The 26,507-nt window shown below is 37.1% G+C and overlaps 1 protein-coding gene across 5 annotated transcripts in view; it reads right to left on the bottom strand.

Moving 5' to 3' along the window:
• Positions 1 to 1,324: 1,324 nt before the first annotated feature.
• Positions 1,325 to 26,507, bottom strand: part of LOC137924325 (serine-rich adhesin for platelets-like) — a 39,901-nt gene continuing 14,718 nt past the window's right edge. Inside the window, exons 2-12 of one of the 5 annotated variants that reach the window (XM_068767721.1) lie at positions 16,809 to 16,919; positions 15,332 to 15,587; positions 14,297 to 14,432; positions 14,035 to 14,146; positions 13,691 to 13,959; positions 12,436 to 13,549; positions 12,258 to 12,362; positions 9,606 to 9,740; positions 6,584 to 6,694; positions 5,199 to 6,354; positions 1,325 to 4,644 (exon numbers count right to left, since the gene is read on the bottom strand). In XM_068767721.1, coding sequence (XP_068623822.1) covers positions 4,589 to 4,644; positions 5,199 to 6,354; positions 6,584 to 6,694; positions 9,606 to 9,740; positions 12,258 to 12,362; positions 12,436 to 13,549; positions 13,691 to 13,959; positions 14,035 to 14,146; positions 14,297 to 14,432; positions 15,332 to 15,587; positions 16,809 to 16,919 — 3,561 coding nt within the window. In that variant the 3' untranslated portion in view covers positions 1,325 to 4,588. Of the gene's footprint in view, positions 4,645 to 5,198; positions 6,355 to 6,583; positions 6,695 to 9,605; positions 9,741 to 12,257; positions 12,363 to 12,435; positions 13,960 to 14,034; positions 14,147 to 14,296; positions 14,433 to 15,331; positions 15,588 to 16,808; positions 16,920 to 26,507 lie in introns of all 5 variants that reach the window. The other 4 variants (XM_068767718.1, XM_068767719.1, XM_068767720.1 and 1 more) reach the window with 4 other exon arrangements.

The raw sequence follows: 26,507 nt of genomic DNA, 5'->3' as shown, positions 1-26,507 counted from the left end.
ATTAACCAACTAACCACACCAATATACATGTAGCAATAACAATTTTTCCTTTCGAGTGATTTTTCTGTTATTTAAAGCCATTAGTTCACTAGAGTTTTCTGAAGAATTATTATTGAAGATAATATATGAACAACCATATTAAACACTATTTTAATGACAAGCATAAACTTGGTTAATGAAAGGTTTAGCCCTGTGTCAATTGTAGATTAAAGCTTCATATGTACGAAGTTAAGTGAGTGGTAACTAAGTAAATAGACCATCTTTATATGAAAAAGATTCTTTAGTAGGTCCACAGTGAAGTACAAGAAAATTAGCATTGCGTTTTTTTTTTAAAGTAATAAGACAACAAGACTTCATGGTACTATTAATAATTATTTTCTATATGAATTAATACTTAATCGACACTTGAAATATGGTGCCGGATTGATTATAAGCGTACCGTGGACTGCCAGGAGAACCAACCGATCTGTTCTCAACTCTGTACAAAGACCAGGCTCTCCATTATCTGCTACAAACGAAGTCTGGGTTACTTCGGCCACAGCTCGAAGGAAACTAGTCTCTATAAACTGGTTATCACAGGAAAAGAAGGAAAAAAGAAAACTAAGAGCGATCACTTTCCCGAAAGACTGACTGCGGGTGCTAACGGGTCTTAATAACGGAAGCACTCAGAAAAACGGGTCATAGAGGCCTGACGAGGAAACTCGTCGAATCCTTGAACAAAGTTTTCCAGGAAAACCGCAACCTTCAGCAATGCAGATAAACGACCGAGAGGGATTAATAGTAAAAATTCCTTTTAATCTATGCCGTTAGGAATATGTCGTCCCCGTCCGTAAAACAGGGTATTGAATGATAAAGCTTGGAAGAAATTAAGAGCGATTAGCCATGCTGCTGAAATTTGTATTGTATTTGAATTTTCTTAAGCTTTTGTTTTGTTTAATAATAGTGGCAATTTTTTTTCATTATACAGGAGAACTAGATTCCGGGGAGAACTATATAAACATAACAAAAAATTACAATTTAAACATTTTACTTTGTATTGTAATAGTCCTAGGCAATTTGGAGCTGGTAGACGCGTCGTGGGCAGGGTCTCGACACTAGGTGGCCCGGCGACAGTCAAGGTCGCGGGAAGTCATCGTGGCAATCTTTAGGGGGAGCCCTATGCCTTGCAGCTGACAATGATGATGATGTTTATATGGTCCGGATGTATTGTGTTATTTCAATAAATATCTCTGTTATAATCTTCGAATGCGCTTTGTAAACTATTTCAAATAAAATTATTAAAACAACTGCTTGTAATTTCAACATTTTATTAAGAAAACGGAAACAGTGAAAAAGTACATAACTGTAATGCGGTTGGTTACATTATTTGTATAAACAAATCTTTTACAGTTAAACCATAACTAAATATTTACTCTGTTCTTTTATGTCTACAAATGATACATATAAAAATATTTTTTATACTATATTATTATTATAGGAGAATACATAAACGAATATACTCGTAACTTTTCAAAACGGGGAAACCTTGGATATAATATCTGAGAAGTATGTATGTTGTATACATTGTTATAAACACAAAGTACTGGTAAAGACAGAAGACAACAGAGTAAACGTAGCAGAGCATAGTTAGATGTAAGCAGATAAATAATCCCTCATATTGATACATATTATAATACAAATCAATTGTCTCATTTTCTGAATAAACTGCATGGTTTTGGTTGTTCGGACATAACATTTAGCAGTGTTGCTAATTTAATCAAACAACGGGACAATTGGTAAACTTATCTATCAGCATAATTTTATTTATACATTTACACATTTGCCGATAGGTTTTCCTAATGTTTTATTATCGCTTCAGTTGCGGGAATTAATGAAACGTTTTTGCTTGTATATTGATCATATTCCATAACTTTTTAAGTTTTCAAGTTTGTTTAGAGGAGAGGAGTCCGTGCAGTATGTTTTTATTGCTTTTAAACATAGAACCAAGAGAACAGTGACGACACTGCGTAGAGCTCTATAGTTTTGCGGTGCAAACACGTACTATCCCAGCTTAACAGGCAATATAGGCTGCGGCAGTGAATGTTAACCCAAACTTTAAAATTAAATCTGACATGATAGTAAACAAGTAGATTCATCATAGATTGACCTATATTACTGTACTCGCATGTAAAACAACCTGCAAGAAATTTTTAACAAAAACAATTTGCCTAATATTCCTTCATAACTTAACCTGTAGAATGTCAGTCAGTCCCTTTCACTTGTTGATAGGATGGTACATGTGTTCCCAGTGTCACAACACCTCATGTTTCACCTCATACGGACTATCAATTATGCTCTATGAACTTTAGAAATTCCAGTTACTTCTGCAAACCTATTTACATATATTACAAGGAGAAGAAATAATAAATAATATTTCTATACCTTTGATATGAGCTTCGTTTCAGTACAAGCTATCAAATTTCAAACTTGTTAATGAATGAGAAAACATTAATATCAATAATATAGTAAAATCTCAAGTGTACATTATTTACATAAATCAGTTGTTTTGAGCCAATTTTAAATGTTATGTAAACTGAAATATGTTTAAATAAATTTAGTTTAAAAAGGTCTCATTGTTTCAATAACCATCAGGCAAAGTCAATTACCAGATAACACATTACATGTAAGCTATGTAGAAATATAAACACATTTATTATAAAATAATGTGACATGATGATAGAGTCAATGTCATAAATATTTAAGGTGAGAAAAGATCTATTGATACAATGACTCTTTGCAACCACTCACGTCATCCACTCCATATTATGACAAGTATTAGCTCGGTATACGCATTAACAATAAGAACGTAGTAAATACGTCAAATACATAAACAGTACCTACATTAAAAAGAAAACATTTTTAGGTTTATTTTTAAAATTCTGAAGTTTTCATTATTTTCTCGACTAGCTTTGAATTACTATTTGTGTACATAACAACTCTTCATTTGCAGCACAGGCCCTGATCACAAGCATCTGCCACAAAATTAGTGCAAGTTTATATCAGAAATAAATCTATGTTTTTGCTAAAACTGTACTTATTGAATAACGTTAATGTTCAGGAAGACCATGCAGCAGTATCAACTATTGCTATTTCAATAATAAAAACAAAGTCCTATCAGAAAACATTCCCTATGAGCCATGTATGCTTTTGTAAAATAACCAGAATTTGTTATGGATTAAGTGAGAGATCAGCTAATGTTTCGAAATAAAAAATGTTGTGGAACAGCTGGACAGGTTTGTTCCTCTTCAAGTCAAATTAATGCCAGAGTATATATGACACTTGTGTATTTAAGCACCATCTGAGTAATGTGCCTTGTAAAACCAAGTTCCTCTAAGGCTACAAAACGTTGCGTGGAAGTAATCATTATAAAACGTTATTCCTCATGGTTGTGTATATTTTTTGAATTTAGTACATAATGGCATGTGAATTTTTTTTGATAGTTTCAAAGTCAAGGGACAATACATAGCAAAACCTTTTGTGGAATCCCTCCAATCTCTTGCTTAACACAATTTAAATAAAATTCTGTTGTAAGAGCACACTTGCTTGTTTTTTGGTTATCGAGCACTGTGTAGCCATGCAGTGCGCCGGACTTATGTTAATATTTTATGTACAGTTTGCAATAGTAAAACTTAAAAATTACATAACAAATTAAGATGCATAGCTAGTAAGAGAAAAAATCTATTAATTATATGTGATTAAATAACAAAACTCAAGCACAATAAACATTAACAAAAACAAAATAATTATGTGCCTGATACATACAGCGCCATCCTGTGGGGAACAATGACCTGGGACATGGACTTTGCACACATTCATGGAGTCTCCATAGATAGAGATTCTTGGCACAAGTAAATAAGCTAGCTTCTAAAGGCAGTTTATAAAAACTCGAAATGAAATGCATAAAATCTCCTGTTATGTTTCAAAACCCCAAAGGCCGTGTACCAAGTCATTTGTCCAGAAACAAATAAATAAAGCCCCTCGCACAGACAAATTAAATCCTGTTAGGACCACATCAATCTCATTTTTTTTTTACTTTTTATATAGGTGCATATGTGATAATTAAATGCTCACGTAAGCTCTAGTCCTCTTATATACAAAGCGAAAACACGAAGTTTAAATCACAGCGAGAACGCCAACGAAGATGCCCGGAGCATTACGTACGTTAGAAGAGTGAGACGATCCACCGAAGCGTCGGATTCGCTTAGAGAGAACATTTACACAGTCATCACATTTAACGGACACCTGACTTGCGAGCGGTCGAGTCGCGCGGCCGCCGCCTTCGCGCCGACGGCACTGACATTTCAACGGCGCACGTCCCCTGAACGTTCGCGCTCGCACACTAGGAACAGTTTCGTTTACATAGCCGTAAACCACCACGTGCTCGAATAATTATTTCACTATAATAAAAATATAAGCGGCGATTCTGAATTTGACCACGCAGCTCCGTAAGCGATTGCCCTAACTATATAGCGGGACTGTTTGCAACGGGTGCACTTGTCACTTTCACTTTGGAGGTCGCGCTCCAGCGTCCGTCCGCGCGACGCACCCCTTACTCGCTGAAGTATCGCACCTTGGCGCCGCCACAACGCACCACGTCCTCCCACGCTGCAAAACGACTCGTCGTAAATAAAACCATATTTTATTCACACGTGTTAATAGTGTCAAATATTAAATAACGTAATGTTAATAATTAATATTGTAAAAAAGCGTCATCTAAATTCGTAGTCCTATGTATTAAAATTAATTATTGTTTAGTATCATCATCTGCCTCTGCGGACTGTACAGCCAGAAGTTATTAGACGACCTTCGCCCGACAACTTGCGTGTACAGACGTCGTCTACAAACGACATCAATGTACAACATTTGACCATGAGACCCGCGATGATGCGCGGTGTTACTTTTCACGCGTTGTGTACATCGATCACCGTTCTGGCACGAGCATATGTATAAGTGTCGCGACAGGGCGGCGTTTGAATATTCCGGATGTGTTTGCAGGTAGGATCTGCCAATGTATTGATACGGAAATGTTGACAGTTCCAGATCGGCATGCAGGTATTCATTACTTACGTATCACGGCGCACCTCTGGCTTTACGCATGAACCTGTTTGGTACGACCAGGGGTATGGTGGATTTTTCAATAAAGAAGTTTGTGGACGTACCTGCTCCGACGTAGTCCACGATCTGGTGCAGGTGCGCGGCGTCGTGCGCATGGGGCGGAGGCACGTAGCGCAGGGCACCGGCGCCTGCCGCCACGGCTACGGCCACCGCACCCTCCAACGCGTCGCGCACCAAATCGCAACGTGGCCGCCGCCCGCCGCCCACCAGCTGCTCGTTGATGTCAAACCCGAACGTCACGCCGTCCATGTCGCGCGGCTGTGACGCGCAGTCCAACAGGATGACAGCCGGCCGCCGGTCGGATACCACGTCGGGCGCGGGACAGTCTCCGGTCCGAGGCGCCTCGACTCGTTCCTTGCGCTGCGGGCGCGGCTTGTCGCGCTTCTTACGAGTCTCTAGAGCGGGGTAGTCGTCGCCGGTTTGCACCGCAGTCGTGGGCGGCGGCTCGGTCCGCTTGGGCTCGGCGCTGACTTCGCTCTCGTAGAAGTTGCAGGACTCGATGAGGTCGGGTATGTTGTGCCGCGTGCGCGCTATATCCGCGTATGAGGCGTGTGGCGGCGGGGCGGGACGCGTGGGTGGCGCGTCCGGCGGTAGCGAGTGCAACGAGTGCAGCGAGTGCACCGAATCCATGTCGTCGTTGGAGTCGTTGCTGCGGTCAGAGGGAGGCGCCGGGGGGCGCGCGCGTCGCTGCGGCTCAGGTTCGTCGGCGCGCCGCTTGGGTTTGCGTTTCTTAGTAACCGTTTGGAAGTCGGTAAGCTCGACGGCGTCCGGACAAAAATCACGCGGCTCGCGCGCGTCGTCGCCCCACGAGCGTCGTTCGGGCTTGGCGGGCTCGACGCGCGGCGCCGGCTTGTCCGTCAGATCCTCGAGCTTGGTGCGCGACAACTCCTCCAAGGACGTTGCGCGTTTCATTTTATTCTCCTTGTCCTTACGCCTCTCCGTAGAGCGCTTCTTGCCTTTGTCGTCGTCGTCCTTGTGCTTGGCGCGCACCTTGTTCCCCCGCGTGGTCTCAGCGTTTGATTCGATGAAGCGTAAGACTTCGTTAAGATCCTTATTTCCCTGGTAGCCGTCGATCTCTTGTGACTTGATGACGGTCTCGTTCTTGGAGGATTTCTTCCTCCGTGGTTTCTTTTGTTGACTAGACCCGGACAGAGGCGAGCTGAATCCTTGTACTGCGTTGCCATTTTCGTCTAATGATTTCTGTAATCATTATTATAGCCCACATCTAATAAAAACTCACTTATTCCCATAATAGGCAAATGAAAATAATTTTAAGGAAATTATAGACATAATGAATTTGAATTAAATTCTTACTGTAAATTACAAATTTATAAACGAACAAGTAAATTGAAATCATAAATTCATTGTTTTCTTGGCAGGTATTATTATATTGTAGTGGTGGTCGCGAGTTGTAATTATATTGAAGTACCTTGCAGTCGTCGGTGGAGGTTGTGGCAGAGGTGGCAGCTCCCGCGCCGGAACCGTACCCAGGCCTCGACAGCGGCAGTCCGTTCAGGCTGCTAGAAACCACGCTGCGAGGCTGCTTGCAACATTCACAACAATGTAACAACTGCTTCGCAACAGAAGCTCGCTGGTAAGTGAAGTCATAGTCAGACAAATCCACTTGGTACAAGCCGAAGATGTCAATTCCCTTTCAATTCAGGTATACTTACATATACTTAAAGAAAAACTTTCTTATTTCTTCTGTGCGCTATAACAATTATCATTTGACTCTATACATATGTAAATGACAATAAATTATTAAAAATATTTACATATGAATGAATGAAAAGTTTTGCCAACATATTAATCGCAAACCGAGGTTGCTTTCAAGAGAATTATCGATAGAGAATAATGCGATATTTATCAAAGAATGGAAAATCAATGTCTCTACATTAATACAAAAAATCTTCTTATAGTCATATTTTATAAATGAAACAAGTAATTTAAAAGTATAATACTAAAGATTTGTTGCTGTATAGTAATTAAAATTGGAACTATATTTAAAAATATATATGACAAACTACTAATAAGTGACCAACAGAACGACTGTTATTATTATTACTGTCATAATGAAATGTACAATACAAAATTTAACTTATTGGTTATGGTTAAAAATCACATAATAATCTACAATAAAGAGAAAAAGAAAAAAAATGTCTTTTCTTCATTTGCATACTTTTCTATAAGCGCGAGGTCTGCTAAAAAGGATAAATCTTCTTTTTTTTTTACTTATGAGTACGATAAACATTTATTTTAACTTTAATCCATATAATGATAAACATGTCAGTGTTGCTTCGTCGACGCACGATTAAGCATCGTATCGATAAAATTTTCGACAGCTTGTTTGTATTTAGTTCAATCTTTTGAATTAGCTAAAACTTTGTTTATTTAATTAATTTTTGTATGACAGCTTAGATAACATTGATCTAGCTATTCCAGACAAGTGAAGGCAATAGATGACAGTCTTGTGACAGCGCCTCTTTACAATAACAATACGAGAAGTGAGACGGTATGCTTTTGAAATACAGTAAAAGCTCCTTATTCGCGCTTCATTCATTCGCGTTTTCACTATTTGCGTATTAAAAAAATGCGACCCAATTTACTATATCGCGGATCTAATAAGTATATATACATATAATAAAAGGATTCCAATAGTTATCCATACTTTGCCATCAAATGGCCTAATGAAAAAAGTTATATTAAAATGTTAAATTTACAGCACATTAAAGAAGAGGTTTTATCGATAAGCACTGGAAAGGTCACATTTAATTTCAAAAATCTTAGTGAAGGTTTAAGAATGGCAAATGAGCTTTGAGATTTCTTTGATCCGGCTATGGAACGAAGTGTTATTTTGAGGAGGCAAATTGCTAATGCATTTAAAAACTTGTTTCATTTTTTTATTTTGTCACCTAGGAACGTATCCCACCTTATAATCCCACATAAATTGCCATTCCGTATTCACGGCATATTTATGGAACGTATACCCCGCGAATGAAGAGCTTTTACTGCACCAAGAATTAAACTACCCAATTATATATAATTTATAGTTTTTAGTTCACTAGACAATCATCCTCATCGTACAATGTTTTAAAAACATATTCTACGGAGATTTATCTTATTTATTTAAACAAGTGATTGAAAGACGCATGGGTAAAGTCGGGACTGTAAAGATGATCCAACTGTTCCATGCCTACCACAGTCAAATAGTCGGTTGTTCATTAAGCGTTTACATCCTGATCAAGGAACACTGTTATGGACTTTATTCTCGAACTTTCCAAAAACAACAGGCAAACAAATGCTACTGTAATACAAGCTTCCAACTATTTCTTGTTTTCGAAAACTGTTATTGCATAGTAACCAAACCGATAAAGAATGCGGCGAACATCTTTTTCCCTACACGTCATCCTCTTTCATTTTTTTTACGAAATTATTTTTAAAGACAAAGTGCACAGTTAAGATTCTTTTGGTTTCAGGATCTAAATGTTATAATAGACCCAGATTAGATTCGTCACCTGCGACAACGTCAAATATTTGAGGCACCACCGTCGATTTTCAATATAATGTCACGGTTTAAGTGATTTTAACACAAACGGTCAAGCGAAATTTAATTTACGAGATCGTTTTATCATACGAGAAAAGGTTAAAAACTCTTTTTTCGTTTTTTTTTTATATTTAAACCGGATAGTTCTAAAAAATTCGGTCGTATCACATGTATTGTAAAACGTCATCATCCAAAGTAGTTTTTCTATAATAGGTAAATGCTATTTTCTAGCGTTACTGAATTTCACACTTTAAAGTGATAATTGATGGTGCTGCTTATTGAAATTCGGTCGTTTATTTTAATTGTTACACTGGGTTAGGGCAACATCAAGATTGCAATATCGGACGCTCTATGCAGCGACCGGGAGCAACGGAAACTGAGAGGAGTATTTTGATTAAATCTCAGTATGTCCAACCAAACCAATTTTTAAGGCCTTTCGTTCCCAAAGTAGTCCAGGTCCACTGCACACTGGTCTACAGCACAAAAAATGGCAATTCACAATTCGTAAGCTATGATCCGTGAAAATTAATCTGCTTTGATTCGAACGGGGAAAATTGTAAATGAAATAAGTGACAATTGATTGGTTCCTTGTTTTAATTAAAATGACCCATCCAAAAACTGGTTCCATTTTTACCATCCTCGATTTACATTTTTGATATTACTCGTAACACAATCAAATAATTAATTCACCAAACAATTCTCACTTTTTTTTTGAAAACTTAATTCGTGGTTGGGGCTGAACCGCAACGCAAATTTCCAAAGATCTAATCATCTGATTTTTTGTCCAGTTTGGGAATATGGTATGGGGTCCACTGGAATCAGGTAAATTTTGAAAGTGATCTATGATTAAAATAGTATGGGAACGTCAGCTTTAAGATAATAGACATTAGGTGGAATGTGGCGATACCTGTTCGAGCAGGTGCGCAGGCGTAGCGGGCGGCGCGTCGGGAGGCGCGGGTTGCGCGGGGGGCACGGGGTCGGGCGGCGGCTCCTCGCCCGTCAGGCACGACACCGCGCGGTAGCACGAGCCCAGCTGCAGCGGCTGCACCCCACCAGCACCCAAGTCATACCATCCGTACAGAGACCAAGCTTTAAGCAATCGACCCCGTGTACAGGACGTCCCTTCGTATAATGTTCTACGTCTCCACGAGTCGTAGAAGATAAACAGATGTATACATAGAGCAAGCTAGTCAAATCTAACATATTCACCTATATACAAGTTACCTAAATAAGTTATTTATTTAATTTATTTAAAAAAAGGAGTAAAGGATTTTCACCGAAACATATTGTTTTTAAATGTACGAGGCCTGTACAAGAAGTAATGCGAAATTTGAATTTCCGTGGGCGATCTCCATTCAGTTGCTGATTTTTTATAGCGTAATATTGTTATTCATATCGTATTTGACAGCATAAGTATATCATACCGACAATAGTAACATTTTGAATAAAATTTTTGACCGAAATCAATTTTGGTTAGCCTAAGATTTTTCCTATTCTATAAAAATGTAATAAAGAATTATTAACTTTATTTTTATTACCTTATCAACTTTTTTGATTCGAGCAATCGTTAACGACCGACACGTCAACAAAAAAGTAAAACATTGATGTAGTGAAGAAAATATTATAGTGTTGACACTAACAGTCGCACCACTGTTAGACAAGTTGCTGAGAGTCTACTTAACATATCGAAGATGCCATTCCGTCCAAAAACAGCATCGTGTAAACATTCACAAGTAGCTGGATGCGGATAAAGAAAAACCGGTCATCGTGGTAATGTTTGGAGGGGTGGGGGGGGGGCTTAATCCTGCAGTGGCTGTCTTTCGGCTGACATGACCATAATTGTTATTATCTACAGATGGAATCATGAAGTTGTTAGTTCTTTTGTGTTCCACCAACCGTCAGAAACTCTCGGCAAAGCAAACCAATAATGATGTCACCAGCCATCGTATCTGTGTCCTTTTCTAGTTTCCAAACTTAACACGTTCACGCCGGGGACGATTTTATTCTGTTTTGCTATGAGGCGGCGCTCAAATTAATAACGCGCTTTATCTGATAGCACGTAGTTATTTCCTGTTCAGACCTGCATACACGGTGTTTGATGCTCTGCAGTACAGCGAGGTCTTATTGTGTAAGTTAAATAGCAAATAATTTTTTTGGCATATTGCTTATTATGGGTATTGTGCAATATCCAGAAATTAGATTGTATCGGTCAAAGAACGACACGAGTGCGAACGCACGCATAAAAAAGGCAATGAGACGTGACCGTTTTCTATCTATTCTTAAGATTCTACAAATTTCACAAAAAGCAATAAATAATGAAGTTATAAATAAAACTATCATAGATTTTATGTTATTTTAACTGTATTTGAATTTTTTGTATAATACTGTGTTATTATGTTTGTTATTTAACAAAACTTATGTTTCTGATACATGATAGATTATAAATATTATTAAAAATAAATGTTTTAATGAATAAACCTTAAATTTTCATTATTTTAATTCTCAGGGTCTAATAGTCTAATAATTCAGAATACAATCGAAAGCGGGTCACCGGTGGCCCACGCCGCCCGTTAAGACAGCTTAGTGCGAGCCTCCGATGGCCCGCGCCGGCGTAAACGTGTTAAAAATACAAAGGCGGCATTGTGAAAAAGAAGCGAACAACACGATTCCGACAAGATGTCATTGAAGTAGCAAAAAAAATTTTTAAAGCGTTTCGAGGATTGGATAATACGGCGACACCGGTGTATAATACCCGAAGGAGATTATTTTGCACAGGACAAATTAATAATGTAAAATCATAAAAGTCTTTCAATACATAGATATTGGGAAAACAACAATTTCGCGATACTTTTTGAACAAACCTCTTGTGTATATATTCGCGAAATAATTTTCGGATTGTTAAACATTGCGTAAAAAGCCAGTTTATCAGTCTCCAAGACTGTTAAAGTACCGACGAATAAATTTTACCGCAAAAGTTTTATCAAGTAATTGCGTAGTATATATACGACTTTAAATTTATAATTATTTTAACCGTAGTAGCTGGTATAAAAACATTTGACATTAATAAAAGCCTGGTTTCGATACGTGGTCCCTGCTTAAAACTAGTTTAAATATTCCCTTTATTTTCCTTGCACAATCAAAGAAATGACGTTTAATGGGCATAAACTTTGTTTATAGAATAAGTCCCAAAAATAAGTTATACAGCTATATATATAAATTTATAAATAAACGATATGAAACGCTATTACATCCGGTAGAAATAACCTAAAAATAAATGACACATCAATATCACAATTAGCAACACCGACATGTTTCCATTACAAGGTTTTATAACGATAAGACGATAACTTCATTATAAATCATTGTAAATTTATGAAGGCATTTTTATTTTAAAAGTAGTTGTAAATAAACTCCGATTTTTTTATTTACCGGAATTCAACATGAATATTAGAGATTAACTGATACCCGGGCGGATTAGAAAAGTATGCAGGTGAGAAAAAGCTCAGCGCGCGCAGCGTATCGGGTACAGCCTTACATACAGATGTGTGGAAAGTGTCACCTTGGGGTCAATCGCGACGACGGACTGGGCCGTGGACGAGGTGGTGTTGCAACTGGCCACAACCTCCGGTGTTGTGATGCAACTGAACGGTATTGTGGAATCGACCTGCAAAATGAAACACACCAATAGTGAAGTAGCTCGCGAACTTGCATTACAAACAAAAAATCGATAATCCTACCTCTTTTTCGTTTATCGCCTTAACGACCGACATAAACTTGTCGGCTCTTTCAAACAGATTTTCGTACAATAGTACGGTAAGAGCTTTCTTAGTCCTTTTATCGGTTTTGGACTTTGTTACTCGCTGCACTTTATCAGGGTCGGTTGGTGATTCTGATAGAGTAATTCTTTCATTAAGGACGGTGTCCGAAGCTTTAGTCTCGGCATCACTTATATAAGAAGCGGTTTTAAAAGCTATGTTAGTAGAAGATGAATTATAGCAAATAGGCGATAGTGTTAAAGATGCATTGGTGTTGTCGGAACGCTCGAAATGATGACTTGCTCCTGTTTCACCATTATCTGTATAGCCTACATCACTGTCCGCTTTTTTGTAATTTTTCGTTGTTATGTTAAAAACTGTTTCACTCAATTTATCATTTTCCTCGCTTAAAGTATCGCAACTGTTTTCATTCTTCAATTCCACTTGGACATCTTTTGATAGATCATCAGTGACTTGATCCGTAATGGTGTGATCTGGATCAACCATTTTTTGTTGTTTATTTACAAATAATGAAGATGTGACACTGTTAACGTCGAGGGAACTCTGCGGGAAACTTATTTCCGTTTTACTGTTGCATTTGAGAACCATGTTGAATTTCGACATATCCTCAATTGCCAAGAAACTTAAGTTTTGATCGGTGGCATCGCGGACATCATAATCATCAAAAATCGTAACTGATTGATTTTTTTGTGTTTCGCCTCGCTCAACGATGGTTTTAGTACAGTCTTCTTCAACCTCTGTATCGATGCATTTTTGAGTTTGATTAAAAGTATCTTCTTGTTGATGACCTATGGTTGTGGACCTTATATTTTTATGAATGAGTGCGGATTGAGTTGGCACTACCAAGTCATTGTTTACCCTCTCTTTATACTTCATTCTTAACATACTATCTTCTTCCGCGATACAGATTTTGTACGGGGCTGATGGCGTGTCTAAATTAGGGTTTTCCTCAAAGTCTCTAATTTTTGAAGTTGTTTCGTTCGTATTTATTTCCACCGTCGCATCAGTGGCAAACCGCGCCGGTCGAGAGACTGACGATGGATTTAAATCTGTCGTCTTGTTGTTATTGTTATCGCTGTAAATAAAGGTACTAAGTTTTTTTATATCTGTACGCTTGGTGGATGTTAAATTGTTGAAACATTGCATATTTTCAGTCCTAATATTTCGATTAAGAAATATGTCTTTGTTAACAATATATTTGTTTAAACCTTCATACCAGTTGTTGAGGTTCTTCGTCCAAACTTCTGCATAACTCCTCCCTGTTTTATTCCTGGGTATATGTTGATTTGATTTATTTGCACTGCACTCGCTCTGAGACTGTGGCTCGCCGTGGCCGCGTAGGTTCCTATGTTCGTTATAGTCGAACTTGTACATTTTTGTTTCTGCACCACCGGATTCGGTCTTCGTATTCGGTTCCATATTGCTTATCGTCTTCTGGACACCCGCGTCGGGGTTGTACGAGATGGTCCGGGTGTGAGGTGTGATCTGATGGCGATGAAGAGTCCTGTTAGGGCAAAAGCGTGCATCGTAGCGCCAGTTTACTGCCGGCGGTGTACGCACCTGGTTGGACGGCGTGGTGGTGGTGACCGCACGCCCGGAGCACACGCTGCTGCTTCCGATCTCGAGCGTCGCGCGCGCAGTGTATGTCACCGGAAACATCGGCTTACTCCTTCTAGCGACAATAACGACGTCTCAGTTTCCTACTACACTACTTTCCGTAAACACTGACAGACGCTTGTGATCATTGGTATGATATATTAAAATAAGAGTAATATGTAAAAATGTGTGCGTGTGTTGTATGCAATAATAATAAAAAATGGACCTGTTGAGGTGTTCGAGTTCAGCGGGCGCGTTGGCGTCGCTGGCGGACACACGCCGCTCTGCCAGTGGCGGCGGGTTGACACACCGCACCGTCGCCAGGTAGCCGCCGCGCGCCGGCTCCTCGCTCAACATGAACGCTGTACGGTGTACAATACGATACTTACATTTACTCCTATTTAGATGCCTAGAACGCATGTCATTGCCCATGGGTGCTTGACACTCATTGCCGCTCTCGGACCCCTAACGGGCTCGGCGGCGAGTAGAGTAAGAGTTAGGGTAGCTCTATACCTCGTCACTACCTCACTGTGTAGAATAGGACCTCCCCCCACTAGCACGCATTAGCTATTATTATATTAACATATATTTATTTATACACTTTCTAACGCTCATTTTAAAAAACTCTGACACGAGAAGGTGGTATTCATGTATGACAAGCAAACAGAACTATATTTAATAGTGTAATGCTAGAAAACATTTTGGAATATAGAATCAATGGCAACCACCTACAACCTGCGTTTATCACCAATAATACATCGAGGTTTAAGCTTATTGTTCAGGGCACGTTTTCTCGTATTAGCCCTAGATTAGATTAAGAAAACGTGCAAGCTTGTACAGTGGCTCGGCAAAGCTACAGCTACGTCTAAGTGCCGCTCAGAGTGAAGTTTTCAGCACTCTGCTACGGACGCTCTCGCCATGAATTCTTTTAAGATAAAAGATTTTCTTTGCATAGTATATATCCACAAAAAAAATAGAAAAAAGAGAAGACATGGACATAGAGAAAAGAAAAGTCATGGCTCGCCGAGAGGCAAACACGGTGTAAGTAGCAGAAGCTCAAAAAATTTTCGTCGGTAGTTATGTCGGCAAGGTTATTGATCCAGACACAACTAGCATCATCATCATGCCATCCTCTAAACGGGAACTACAAGGCACGCCTTGCGCGTTGTCGCTACTGTGACACCTTTCGGCCTCAACGTGCGTCAGTCGCACGACGAAGGCTACCGTACGCCGAAAAACGTGTGTAGTGAACAGGGCTCACAGGTGTCGACGCCGGAAGGCAGGCTGCCGCCATGGTGCGCGCGCGTGGACACGCTAGCGGGAGGCGGGTGTGGGTGCGCGCGCTGGCGGGGCGGCTCAGCGGCGAGCGCGGCGGCCATCAGGTCCTGGAGCGAGTTGGAGTGCGGCAGCGCGCGCCGCCCGTGCCCCGCAGCGCCGCGAGCGCCACGCCGCCCCGTCGCGCCGCGCGCCGCCGCCTCGCACGCCTGCTCGTCCTGCTCCACCTCCTCCAGCAGCTCCTGCGACAACCGACACACTTTAAACTAGACGTCCCCACTGTGATGCAGACTTAACGGGATGGGAAAAATCACAATTTACAATTCGAGAGCTGCGAGACACGAATTTTCTGCGCATTAAAATTTAATAAGGAGTTTTCTAAATAAATTAAGTAACTGTGTTTTGTTTTTTTTTTTTAGCAGAGCAGATATCAAAAAACTATACTATTTACTTTTTGAGAGCACAGTCAATTAATTAACCTATCAATTGCAACTTTTATTTTTTGGAAACTATTAATTCGTAATCGGACCTCAGCAGCAAAATTATGGTCAAATTTAATAATTTTTATTGTCGAATTTTAAGACTATGGTAGTCGTATCTGGTACAGGGGGTTTGACAGAAACTCTCAAAGTCTGCGTGTCTCTGCTTTAAACCGACATCTCGAATGCTTTTTGCTAACCCCATTTGTTTTACAATCAATTCACCGTCCTAGTTACTATATACTAGATAAAAATCAGTAACCTATTATTAAAAACATAAAAAATATTATAAAAGTAATATCTCAAATACTTGTTCTTCTTTTGAAGTGCGAAAGCATTCAATGAATTTCGTCATTTGGAGCTTGACATATTTTACACTAGAGCAGGCAAGGGAAGACGGCTCTTAGCGAAACAGTTTTTTGAAATAACTGATTCGGTAAGTGCGCTCAAACTGAAACTATTGTTTTAAAAATATTTCCCTAGTGATGTCAGATTTCCTGTTCAAGTTTGTATTCCCTTTTTAAATTAGCGCATAAATAATATAACTATGGAAGCTTGTTATTACCAATCTATTATATTTATGTTTTTCTCAGACATATTATTTTTAGTTTGTAAGCTTTCTTAATAATAAATTACAAAAAGTATATTGTGTTCTAAATTTTTCTTCAAAACGTCGGAACACGTCGAAACAAGACGTCGGTCTTCTGGTAGGCTTACCAGAAGATTGTTCCTTTGAATAACGATCGCTATTATATTTACCAGATTTCATAATCAAAAAATAAAACAATTACTCCTTAAATTCAGCATTTCATTGCCTCAAGTTGTAGATTATTTGATTCGAACGAAGTGTCGAGAATGAAATGCGTAATAAAAATTATAAATCCAAGACGTTTTTGTTGTTGCTATGATGAATATCGTTAACATACTTTATATAGTAATATAGGTATATACGCCGCGAAGTGATCTATGTAACACCGTGACTACCTTGAAAAGACTGCTCTTGCCTTCACGATCTTTGGGACGCTTGTATGCTATAGCCTCATCCAACAAAGCACGCAACTGGCCGTCATCCAGGGCCCCCACGTGCTTGTTATTCTGAAAAAAAATATATATATAAGTATTAACTTAATAATTTAATTGTACATCTTGCATTAATATTATTATATTATATATTATTAAATTCGTTCGAAATTATTGAGTACACACAATACAATTTAAACCTCATTAGAACCTGACGGCTTGCTGTAACTCGTAAGTATTGCTGTGTGATATGCAGAATGCGCTGGATCTTTGATCCCTGTTTAGTAATGTTTTTATTTGTTTTGTCATTGTTTGACTATAAATCATTAAATGTTCTTAGTGAGTAGTAGTAACAATTGTAAATAATTTTATATTTCTAAGCTTCAAGTTTGTACTTTCTTACTGCCTTTTTGTTACTGTTTATCTCCAATAAAATAAATAAATGCATAAATAGTCTGTTAAATTTATTTTTTAAGTTTAAAAACCTTAAATTCTTATACACTCAGTTTAATAAGATAGAAAAATTTTTATGTTATTACATAACGTGACAGAATCTTCATTTCTTTCTAGGTGTTTTAATATGATTCAATTTTAAATTAGTTTTAACGTAACGTTTAATTATCGCCTACAATTTTTTTCACTGTGTATATATCATCAATGTCGCGGGAAATCGCTGGATACGAGCAGCGCAAGATTGCGATTGTGACGATCTGTGGGGAAGACCTTGCTGTGGGTGTTTATCAGCTGACACGTTCCCCTATAGACGATCAATAGATCGGTTGGATCCTCCCTGCATCCTGCGTTTCCAACTACTTTAAAAAGTCCATCTATCAATGTTGGATTATGAACTTCCTACACTACGCTTGCCGGTCCATGGTCTCCAGAACCTATAGGTTACAGCGGACATCTGTCATTTTGAATCCTCGATAATATCTCATTGTTGTCTGTAGGCTTCGTCACTGAATGCCAGGTGAACGTCCTGTCGGTGTAGGCGCACCATATATTTAAATTAAAAAAAAAAACCTTGTCGCGAGTACGACACGAGACGTCGAGTCGATTATCGGTTTTTTTCGGTTTGACACGACCGCAATTACACGGTAAGCGTTAATTGACGGGGCCGAAGCCGATATTGGTTATCAGAGGCGACACACAAATATCAAGGCCGCAAGTTTAGCCGAACTGTTGTATTTATCTCGAAGCAACGATGCCCATAGCTTAACGGCATATGCAAGTCACATGCACTGTTAATTATTATAAAATTCTAATTAATTTAAAGTGCAAATGAGATAATTTACTTCTAATTGTAAAAAACAGTTAAACAGTTGTTATAAACAAATTTAATGTTCTCTGCAATTAAATTTATGCCTTGTTAGAAAATATAAAGAAGTAGGTTATTCGCTTTTGTGGAGCATTAAGAATAACTTGCGACTGTATTTGTTTGCGGCCTCACTACTGTTACTTAAGTGTTTGCAGCTATTAAAAGTATCGCTATTAACAAACATTTTACGCCGTCGGAAATAAATTCAAATAATGTATAGTTAAGCAGGTATTTACACAGAGTGCATTGTAAATTATTTTAAAATTACTACAAGTAAACTACCACCGGCTCGGAATGCTGATCTGCTGAGAAAAGTAGACTCGAAACTTAGAAGTTGGCCTTTTTAAATTAAATTTTAAAAAAATTCTGGTGTAAATTATAGTATCAATCATGTAAACGAGTCAACAAATCAAGTTTCACGTATTAATATCCACTAATACTCTTGAATGCTATAATAAGATTTATTTATTAATGCACACCTAATTTAAGATTTAAAACTAAAGAATGGAACGTGTATGATATATCGTGGAACTTTATTATAAATGCTTACTATACTAATACTTTTTACAACTAAATCAAGATGTTACGTCTTTATTTTTGTTTCTTATATTGATAAAATGTCGAAGAGATGACACTGCATCAATCTAGTCGGGGCAGACAGACCGGAACGTTCCAATTTCTTTTAGGACAATTGTAATAGTGCAGAGCATTGTATCTGGTTACAGTCGACTGGACTCTGAATCACTAGAATCAAGGCTACCGTAGTCCGCTGAATTGGATCACGGCCTGCGTAGGCAAACGTCTGATGATAAATAGCTTAGTTAAAGAAAAATAACGTTTATTTCGCCACAAATGGTAAGTGTTGTGTATATATAACTCGTACACATAGCCTTTATGTTGTCGACAGGTTTTATAAATTAACAAAAAAGCAATGTGTATTACATTTGTTCGTTATGTACAAAAATAATTTAAAACGTAACAGAATTAAATTTTAATTGTCACTAATTTTAAGTACAAATACAACTAAAATAATAAAAAATATTAAACACATCAGAATAAAATTATAATTAAAGTAAAGAATGATACTGAAAGACAAAGATACTGAAGATTATTTTTGATTGCCAATGAAGTCATAGAGTATGTCTAAGTCGAGGATTTTATGTCAATATTTGTCATGTGTTGGACAAGGAGTGCAAATGGAGAGTTTCTGCCCTAGTTAGTTTTGTACCTATGCTGGCGTCAGAAGGAATTTATATTTATCTAAAACGAGTTTTCGTGGGCTGTAAATTTTTCACCTCTGTCTTGCCTGATGTTAAGTGATGACGAGGTCTGCGATGACACGCTTGCCTAGACGATACCTATTCACTCTTGACTTGAAGATCAAGTTATAGCTAGCTGGAAACAACGACGCCGGTAGTTTGTTTCATTCTTCGGCTGTTGTACTTTAAAAGTAGTAAACCAAACGTTTAGCGCCGATTGAAGGAATTTCAACCGTGTATGGATGTCGTGAATCTCTCTTGATGCCCAAAAGAAAGGAGATGAAGAGATTAATTTATATTACATACTACAAATACATACTACTAAAGGTAATATTTACAACGAGAATATCAAGGATTCGGGAGTGGCTTTGTGCTGCTAATGATAGCATTGATCAAGACCACCCCTCCTCCTAATGGAAACAAACACGTGGGTTTGTTCTATTTTAAAGAGTCCTTTTGTCAAAAATTATGTATAAACTCGAATTAATGGTTGTTTACTTAATTGGTCGTTAGTTTTTATTTTTCATATTCTCATCGCGTCGATTTTTATTTGTCTGTCCGTGAGTAAATACCCGGAGAATTATAATATATCTTAAGTCCTTTTTAACAATCAGTATGAATGTATTTGGAATGAAAACATTGTAATTCACAAAATTAGAAGCACAAATTTCACAACAATTTGTGTGCTATTTATAATATTCCTTCTCACACCTAGCAAACGTCACCTTTGTAATTATAACATTACTAATTGTACTGATTTCATCCATCCTCACAGTATGACGACATTCATTTACTACGAAACTCGCATTCTGTACTGGCAAGCCACCAAACTTACATAGCATTTATAATTTGAATTTTTAATTTCGTAATAATTGTAAACATAAATTAGTGAGAGCACACAAGAAAAAACTTCTTATTTGTTATAAGAAACCTAAGCGCAAATAATATTTACACCTAATGTCTAGAGATATGAACACAAATTATTATTGATTACATGGAATGACAAAAAACATAGTTGCATTCCACGTATCGAGACTACTTACGTGACAAAATATCGGTCCACTGCGGTATGCCAGTAACATGGCGTAGTGGAGAAGTGCCAAGAGCAACTCGCACTTGCCAGACAAACTGTCTAGTCAAGAAGCTAACTAGCGTTACACGTTATTTAATACTGGCGGATGTCCGCGAATTCACTCGCATATTATTTTAATTGTTATTGCAAATATTCATTTGAGCCGCTCAGAAGCCAATGCGGTTAAGTCCATTTTTGATGTAATAAATAACAATCTTCTTAGTTATTACAGGATGTACTCGTTGGTTACTTTTTTCCAAGTTATATAAATATATTTAATAGCTTCTGAATATTTGTATAGTAATTTCAGAAGCCATTGTGAATAAGTTCACCTTTTATCGATGTTTTTTTTTTTATATAAACTTAAATCATTCTCCTTCTTTCCATATTTGTTGGTAACACTGTGAAACAAGAAATTCAAAGGATCTGTAACTGTTACTTCCAATTAGAACTGTTTGAGTTTTATGCATGTGCGTCAAAACACAAAAATATTACGTAAGCTTATGCAAAAAAATAATAAAAGGAAAAACCCTTTCAGAGTTATCGAAATGAATCCACAAGATTTTCTTTGTACAAAACCATTGGAAGAAGCTGTTACCAACAGAAAAAAAAATCAACAAGGACTAACAGTCTATTGGATTAACATGAGACATAAAATATACGATAAAATTGGAAAGGTCAAACCCAAGCAGTATTAAGTTCAAATATAATTTTGACGAGGATGATGCCATGTCATTCATTGATATAAAAAAGAAATAGGAAGGCCATTAAATTTTGAAGAAATAACTCAACCTATATTATATCCTAATGGCAGAACAATTTCAAGGGAAACGACCACGTGTTTATTGAATTATATACCTCCAATTAAACACGACTTTTACAGGACACTAAGGACAACACGTGGAGATCAAGATTTACATTTAAATAACTCGGAAGATGATGTTTGTTATGAAAAATAAACATAAAACTTATGACAATAAATGTTATTATACTATTTTTACATAAATTTCTTATCTTTATCAGCTGCAAAAAAGGTATAAGTCCTAAAATGTTTAAGATGCTGTCATTATTTTCAATAATTACTTGCGTTTCTTATTACACATCCTCAGAGTTTACATCTCGAAAACAAACTTTATAAACTTTTCTAATTAAATTAATAAACCAAGAATTTTACAAAAGACATTAATTTTATCAATTTTTGTGTTTTAGACTCAACCGCATTGGCTTCTGATCGGCTCATTTCATAGTGCGATACGTACACCTTGCACATAACATCATCATAATATTAACAGAGCATCAGTGTCACGTCAATGCAAGATATAGGAATGGAAGGCTTAACCACACCGCATCTACGTACTACGACCAACGGTTCTACGACCGAGCTACGCCGCCATCTGCCACTTCAAACAATTCTTCGAGTATGTTAGTGCTCTTGATTCTTCTGCTCATTATTGATTTAATCTCGCAGTGACCTCGCTTTCTCCATTGCTCTTTATATGACCTTGTGCCTTCTTATAAGGCATATTGTAAACAAAACATACTGTATATGGTTACATTAATTTAATTTTTAATAAATTAGATATATTATTTAAGGCAACGTAATCCGCTGGCAAAATGAATAACTTGAATTCCTTAAGTCATCTATCCATCTTGTCTCGTTATTTTTAGACAAACTTGTATATAAATGATAACTGGTTCACAATGTTGCAGATATATTTGGCGTGAACATGCGCAGCAAACTGCTGAACGTTTTATCTGTAGATCATCTCTAGGTGTTGCTGCCATCGCTATTTGCATCGGTGATAACCATACAAAGTGTTTCGTTATACGTATAAAAGTTTTTAAAGTGGCAGTTTATACTTCAAAAATTTATAGCTTAAAACGAAAAGCTCATTTGCTGTCAGTTGTAAAGTCAGGGTAACTGGCTGTATGGTACACCATATACCAAAATAAATGGTTTCTAAAATAATAAATAAGAACCTACCAAAGAACTATTTCTTTTTTAAATATTCATGTTACTGCATATTAAAATTAATTATTGTTTACTGTCGGTCCTATCGCATTTCTAGAGTTTAAGAGTAATCACTTTAAAGAGGACGATTGGAATTAGGAGTTAAACCATTAAAACTTTTTGCTGACAAAAAAACTACACATTTATCCCTTTGAAATTTTTCCATAGTCTAAATTAAGTTTATAATATTATTAGAAAGAATTGTAATTTTTAAAAAAGGATTAAATAAGGGTTCCGCCGGGTAAGGATTAACGGCAAAGCAACTCATCCGAATACTCAAACGCGCGCAGGTTCCATGTAGGTCAATATATTCTGACACTCGAGTGATCTTTATCTTGAAGGTCGACGGTCACAAGGCGAAGTTATTGCCCGCGATACTTTTGTTTTGTACTTGAATTATTTCCATTTTTGGCACAACGCACAATTACGCCACGATTGACTCACACGCAAAAATTGGCGCACGAGATGCCATTATTTGCAATTCGAATCAGCAAATGTTCACACTGATGCAACTGTAGCGTGAACAGTTTTCTAAATTTGATGTATTGTGTTATTATGTAGGTGGGTTGGTAAAATGTGTAAAAGCTTCAGAGGAGTGAATATGTAACTCATATGCTGTCAATTGATGTGTGTTACGCCGAATGAGATTTACTAAATATTGAAAGTTGTAATAGTTTTCTTCTAAAAAATATATCGCAAAGAATTGTAGACAAATGAGCTATACATTCACACCTTTGAAGCTTTTCTAGCTATAACAAATCACCCCGTTATTATCACCGCGACGTTTATTCTTAACAACAAACAGTACATCGCAAGCATTACTATGATATTCTACAGAGTTACAAGATTGAATATTGCGTGTTACGCATTTCAAGGATCATTCAACGGTAGATGAACGTGTCCTACAATACCGTGCCGTAAGAAATGTCTACTACTAAGAAACTTCTAGTCAGTAATGTAATAACTTCTGCCACTATTCCGTGTACAGTGGTTAATAAAAGGTGTAAAAGCTGTCGAACCATTTTGTTTGTAAATGATCACACTGAAATATGTAACATTATTTTTTTTATTAGAATACGCAATTTTATTGAAATGTTATCTCGATTTTTAAAACGCTTATTCTAACTAAATTACTATTTCATAATTAAGTATTTCTGAAACTATTCATTTGGGGATAGAGTGAAGCATACATTGATAGCTAACAATCTATACATTCACACTTTCAATATTTTCACATCTACAACTAATTACCTGCAACCTTTTTTTTTATTTTGATAACAATTATTTTTTTTTTTTATGGTAATACGAAGCATATTTCCTGATGAGATGGAAGATACGATGAGAGTATTTACAAAAAATGGAGATTCGCACAAAAATAATACAGTAACTTTCCTAACAACATGCCGCAAGTAAGATCAGAGATCAACAAAACGTCAAGATTCACGTCGGGGCTAAATTGGCACTCAGATATTCATTCAGTACTACGGCTGCTACGGCGCCGAAGCTGAGCCGGCTCATTAAATATTCAAAGCTAAAATGATCGAGTTTGCACGGCATCCTTACGTACAGTCATAATTAAATTTAAACAGCATTCAGTGATTTTCTAATTCATACAGACAGTTTAAATTAGCAACACAAAATTTTATTTTACACGAGTAAATATCCAAAGAGTATTAGTAATTTTCTGAAAATTTTCAATTAAACGTAGAATTATCAATATTTGAAATAAGAATCGGAATTTCTATCAAAACAGAAACAGTTTTATTTTGATTTCTTATAAACAAATGTGATTCAATTTATATATATTAAAAGCCATATCCAAAAATCTATTGTTTCAAAAATATTAAATAATGTAATGAGAATACAGTAAGAAAATTCTGATTAATATGTAATAATTCTAAATTTTAATTTGTATAAAAAATAATTATTGTTTACGATTCCTTCCCTGCAGAATTTGTACTGCCAGTAGTTATTGGCCTGTCGCATTCCTAAAGTTTCTGAGTGCTTTTATATAGTAAATTGACATAGGTGAAAAAAGTTTTTAATTTTATTGCTGACAAAAGAGCTATACATTTTCCCCTTACACCTTAATTAATCATAAGACGAACTGGCGGTTAGTCTGTATTAGAAGCGGCTGCATAATATTTTGTTATAACAATGTTATCTGCCGGACCTATCAACTCTAAAAGCCGAACCGGTTTTGAGATAACAAAGCACTAAAGCCTAGACTTCTTTAAACAACTAAACTTGGGAGCTCTATCGGGAGACTCTGTTTGGACTATCACATTATTTGATGTTCCAGATTGGACGGCGAGGAACCTCCGAAAAGGGACCACGACTTAGGCTGTCGCGATTTGGAACCTAGGTCCGATCAGTTGCCATTTAAGATAGTAAACTTCATTGAATCATTTAACTTCTCCCGTTAAACAACAGCGCAATATCGTTACATTACAATGTTTTAGTTTAAGCGCGCCGTAGCTATTGCAATATCTGCTATTGAGACTCCGACTCACGTTCCGAAGCCATAAGCGCGTACACTTGTTCTTACGCAGACGTTTGCATTGCAAAACTTAAACGTACAACCCTGAAATATCAGAGGGTAGAAAATGCCTTCGACATTAGGTTCGCCATTACTTTTTGGATTACTTTTGTATTATTATTGGCTTGCTTAATAAGTATCACTTTCTAATTTAAAATATATGACTATTTATACAACATTTATTTTGCCTTTATTCCACAAAATATAATTACTGTTATGAAACCGTTATTTGAAATGAATTTTATAATAAAGAAACGTTAATGATAATTTTGTGGTTTTAATCAGTTTTGTGGTTTACCTTTATTGACGCAACTTCCACTCATGATAATACATACGGCTGACGACAACAATAAATAAAAATTGTTTTTATTATTTAACTATCGCTATTCAATAGGGTTAGCGGAGTTGGGGGTAAGTAGTTGTAAAAGCTTTCCGACAATCCTGTATAAAGTGATTACTCTGAAATATCTTACATAAATTAACTTTTTATATTGGAATGCGACAGACTAGTAACTTTTGGCAGCACAAAGTCTGCACGAACAGACAGTAAACTATAATTATTTTTTATATATAGTAGTAGTCCGAATTGTTTAAACGTTATTACATTTTATATTATTTCCGAAACAATTACTTATTTTACAACTAATGAGCTATACCTTTACACTATAAATCATTTACACTTATAACAAATTACCCTGTATTAGTAACGCGAAGTTTGTTCCTGCCATCAGACGGTTCCTCGCAAGCATTACTATGATATTCTACAGCGTTACAAGATTGAATATTGCGTGCTACGCATTCCAAGGATCAATCGGCGGTAGATGAACCGTGTCCTACAATACCGTGCCGTAAGAAATGTAAATAACTACTCAACGAGCGTTTATTCAATTGTTTCCAATACAGCACTATTCCATGAACATAGTGATTGATTTACATCTACATCTACTAACGTGCACATAAGCTATAGGAATCCAGGGAAGAGGAGGCGTTCAGTTATTTTGTAGCCTAATATATATAAATGTCGCCGTTATATGGACAAGGGCGTTCGATCGACGCATGTTCCGTGGGCCCTCCTGTCCCGGCCGTGACCCGTGCTAGCTGCCAGCTTCCGTTGTCCCGGAGGCGGTGACGTCAGTGGGACGGCGTGACGCGATTAACTAGAAACCAACGTGACGTTTGCGATATCACGTGCCCTTTAATTGCGACACGGCCGCTGCCCGTACTCTAATGGAATTAATGAAATAAACTCTACATCGATTTGTATACGCCTAATCAAATTAACTCCCGGCACACTTTCGGCTTGGACCGCGTTCTATGCTTGATTTTAAGTAATACTGGGTAAATTAATTGGTGGAAGCTTAGAACTTAACACGATCGTCGTAACAATTTTTCCTACATACTTTTATTTAACTAACTGCATTGTTACTACAAGTAAATTTATAAAAAACGCATAATGTTATTTAT

The sequence above is a fragment of the Battus philenor genome, unplaced genomic scaffold (genome assembly GCF_028537555.1).
Source record: "Battus philenor isolate CCGP_79_NKW_IND1 unplaced genomic scaffold, ilBatPhil1.0.hap1 SCAF_23, whole genome shotgun sequence".
Classification (NCBI taxonomy): domain Eukaryota; kingdom Metazoa; phylum Arthropoda; class Insecta; order Lepidoptera; family Papilionidae; genus Battus; species Battus philenor.
The sequence above is the reverse complement of the archived record's forward strand: the minus strand, read 5'-3'. Positions and strand labels throughout refer to the sequence as shown.